The 2,915-nt window shown below is 40.4% G+C and overlaps 1 protein-coding gene across 1 annotated transcript; it reads left to right on the top strand.

Moving 5' to 3' along the window:
• The first annotated feature begins 1,843 nt into the window (after positions 1 to 1,843).
• On the top strand, positions 1,844 to 2,635 carry LOC149221745 (uncharacterized). The gene is made up of 3 exons (XM_089387468.1): positions 1,844 to 1,851; positions 1,942 to 2,212; positions 2,333 to 2,635. Exons 1-3 carry the CDS (start codon positions 1,844 to 1,846, stop codon positions 2,633 to 2,635), a joined length of 582 nt encoding a protein of 193 aa, XP_089243594.1.
• The last annotated feature ends 280 nt before the right edge of the window (positions 2,636 to 2,915 follow it).

The raw sequence follows: 2,915 nt of genomic DNA, 5'->3' as shown, positions 1-2,915 counted from the left end.
TGACTGGGCAGGAAGTATCGATGATAGAAAGAGCACGTCAGGATATGTTTTCATTTGGGTTCTGGATCTATTTCATGGGCCTCCAAAAAGCAGCGAATAATGTCATTGTCAACAGCAGAAGTTGAATATGTCGTCGCAACAACAGAAGCGTGTCAAGCAATTTGGATGAGAAGGATGTTGAGGGATCTATGCCACGACCAAGAAGGAACAACAACTATTTTCTACGACAACAGTCCCGCAATTGCATTATCAAAGAATTTTTTTTCCACAAGAGGGCCAAGTACATTGATGCTAAGTATCATTTTATCATAGAGTTGATTAACAATGGTGAAATTGTGTTGCAGCACTGCAGGTCACAGGAAGAGTTTGTTGATATTTTCACAAATCCATTGGCACATGAAAATTTTGTTTATCTCAGAGACTATTTGGGAATTGTAAATGGCGGAAGTTGTGATTAAGGGGGAGTGTTGGAAATATTAATCTCAACTGCCATAGTTAATAAATTGACAGGAACCATACTTGCCAAATAGATCGTTTGCAGATCACAAATTTTGTTTGCAGGCTGAAGGACAGAAGTTATGAGCAGGAGTACAAGTTCCCCATTCCGCAACACATCAAACCATTCCGCAACACACATCAAGCATCTAAGAGAAAATGGAAATTTAATGAAGTTTGGTAAACACCTATGGGAAAACATTCACTCCATGACTATTACCTACACTCTGCAACACCTATAAATTCATAAAATCATTTATTATGTTTTAATGTTTTGGTCAGTCATGTATTAATGTCTAAAAGTGCATGTTTAGATAAATATGAATGTAAAAGTATTTTGCATAGTAGAGAAAGTCGAGGGTGCAAGTCTGACATGTCAAGAGGAGAAAATCCTGGAGCAAATTATGTCTCAAAATGAATGTTTAGATAAATATGAATGTAAAATTCTTTTTCATAGTAGAGAAAATCAGGGTGTATGTCTAACACATCAAGAGGAGAAGATCGTGGAGCACATTTTGGTGGGCACAGTTATTGGGTTTTACTGTTGGCCCCTGGTGAAGTGTAAATGGTTGTAAGAATGTTTATTTTACTTGGCTCATTTATTTTACTGGTGAATTGTAAATGGTTGTAAGAATGTTTATTTTACTTGGCTCATTTATTTTACTGGTGAAGTGTAAATGGTTCTAAGAATTTTTATTTTACTTGGACCATTTATTTTACTTGGTGAATGAGTGACACTCTTATATAAATGTATTGCATGCATTAAGAAATATAATCCAAAGTTTTATTGTGTTGCTCCATTTTATTTTATTTTTACTGTATTTTACGATTTTTTCACCGCAACTGAAGTCTTGATCCCCAGAGAAACTCCTCTCCTATGCTTGTAATTTCTTTCACAATCTCTAGATATTCACAAAATCTGGTCGTTGTTGGATCCTATGGTCTAATCTTATTTATTCTGGTATATGCGACAGAGCGAAAGGACATCTTCATGTTTATTTATTTCTTAGTTTTGGGCTTTTGTTTTTTTCGATGTTTCTTGGGGAATATGCAGACAGGTCTATTGTTCACTGATGCATGTTTATGTAAACTCATCTTTAATATAAAATGATGCTTTTTTTCTATTTGAAAAAACAATAGTCAACTATGCAAGTATTTTGAGAGTTGAGAGTCACCCGTTTTAAAAACAATAAACAATAACCAATTTCACCGCACCATCCAATACGCTTTCCAAATATCCTCGCAATATTTAGGCCGATAGGCCTTCCTTTGAAACAAACTTTCGTCGTCCTTTTCATTCCCAGGTTGACACGTAGCGTGAAATTTGGGTCTATTCTCAGGTTGACACATGGCCAGGTACATTTTCAAGTTGACACGTGGCGTAAAGATCCAGCGAAACCCGATTTGCAGTAGGTCTTGACCTCGAGATGTGGCGTGCGTCCATAGGGAATTGTCTCCTCACTGGACAGAAAATGATTTCATCAAGGAACTGCCCAACGTGCGTTCGAGTCTCGAGCAGGCTAGAGATTTGGCCAAGCAATGCAGCGAGATGTCATACAGCAGGAAGCTTCTGATGCAGAGGGCTCTGGACATGGTGGCCGCTAAACTGAACTTGCATTTGCATGACCTGGATCTTTTGACAAAGAGTGGGGTATTGAGATCCTCAAGTGCAATAGTGCTTTCGATGCCCGGACAGGGTGCTGGGCGAGAAGATGTGGTGTTTTTTTATCAAGGATCTTTTTGCTAGACTCTAGATTGGCAACGCAGATTTTTAGGCCGATAGGCCTTCCTTTGAAACAGACTTTTCAAACAAAATGCTTTGGAATCTCTGGTTCAGCTCTTGGCTGAGGATGATAAAAATGCAGTTATTGTGGCCGGGGAAGGCGATATTGGCTACTTGGTGCATTGGTTGGATTCGAATATAGCTGTTATTCGGGAGCTTGCGGCCATGGCTGTGTCTGTTCTTTCTTTGACCGATGGGTGCAAGCATATCCTCGTTGTGGAGGGCGCTGTAGGTCCATTGGTTCGGCTCCCGGAATCCGGGAGCTCGTTGTGTAAAGAAAAGACTGCGGCGGCCATTGGAGGGCTGACGAGCAATGCAGAAAATGCTTGGGTAATTGCAGCTTATGGTGGGGTTTGAGTTCTGATTCATATTTGCAAATCGGGAACCCCGGCTGCACAGGCCATGGCTGCAAGGGCGCTGAGGAATGTGGCCGCTGTGGAAGAGATAGGGAAAACGATGGCGGAAGAAGGGGCGATTACTGTTCTGCTCAATCTGGTTTCTTCTGGTATGCCGTCTACCCAAGAAAATGCAATAGAGTGCCTGCATGCAATGGCTTCCCAAGATGAGAAAATGTGTCAGTTGATTGCCAAAGAAGGCAGAATTCAAACCTTGTTACCTCTTTTAGAAGAACCCACTA

Source organism: Pinus tabuliformis, chromosome Q, assembly GCF_031772625.1.
Source record: "Pinus tabuliformis cultivar Carrire ecotype Pingquan chromosome Q, CPIR1, whole genome shotgun sequence".
NCBI classification, from domain to species: domain Eukaryota; kingdom Viridiplantae; phylum Streptophyta; class Pinopsida; order Pinales; family Pinaceae; genus Pinus; species Pinus tabuliformis.
Note: the sequence above shows the minus strand (reverse complement) of the source record. Positions and strands in the feature narration are given on the sequence as shown.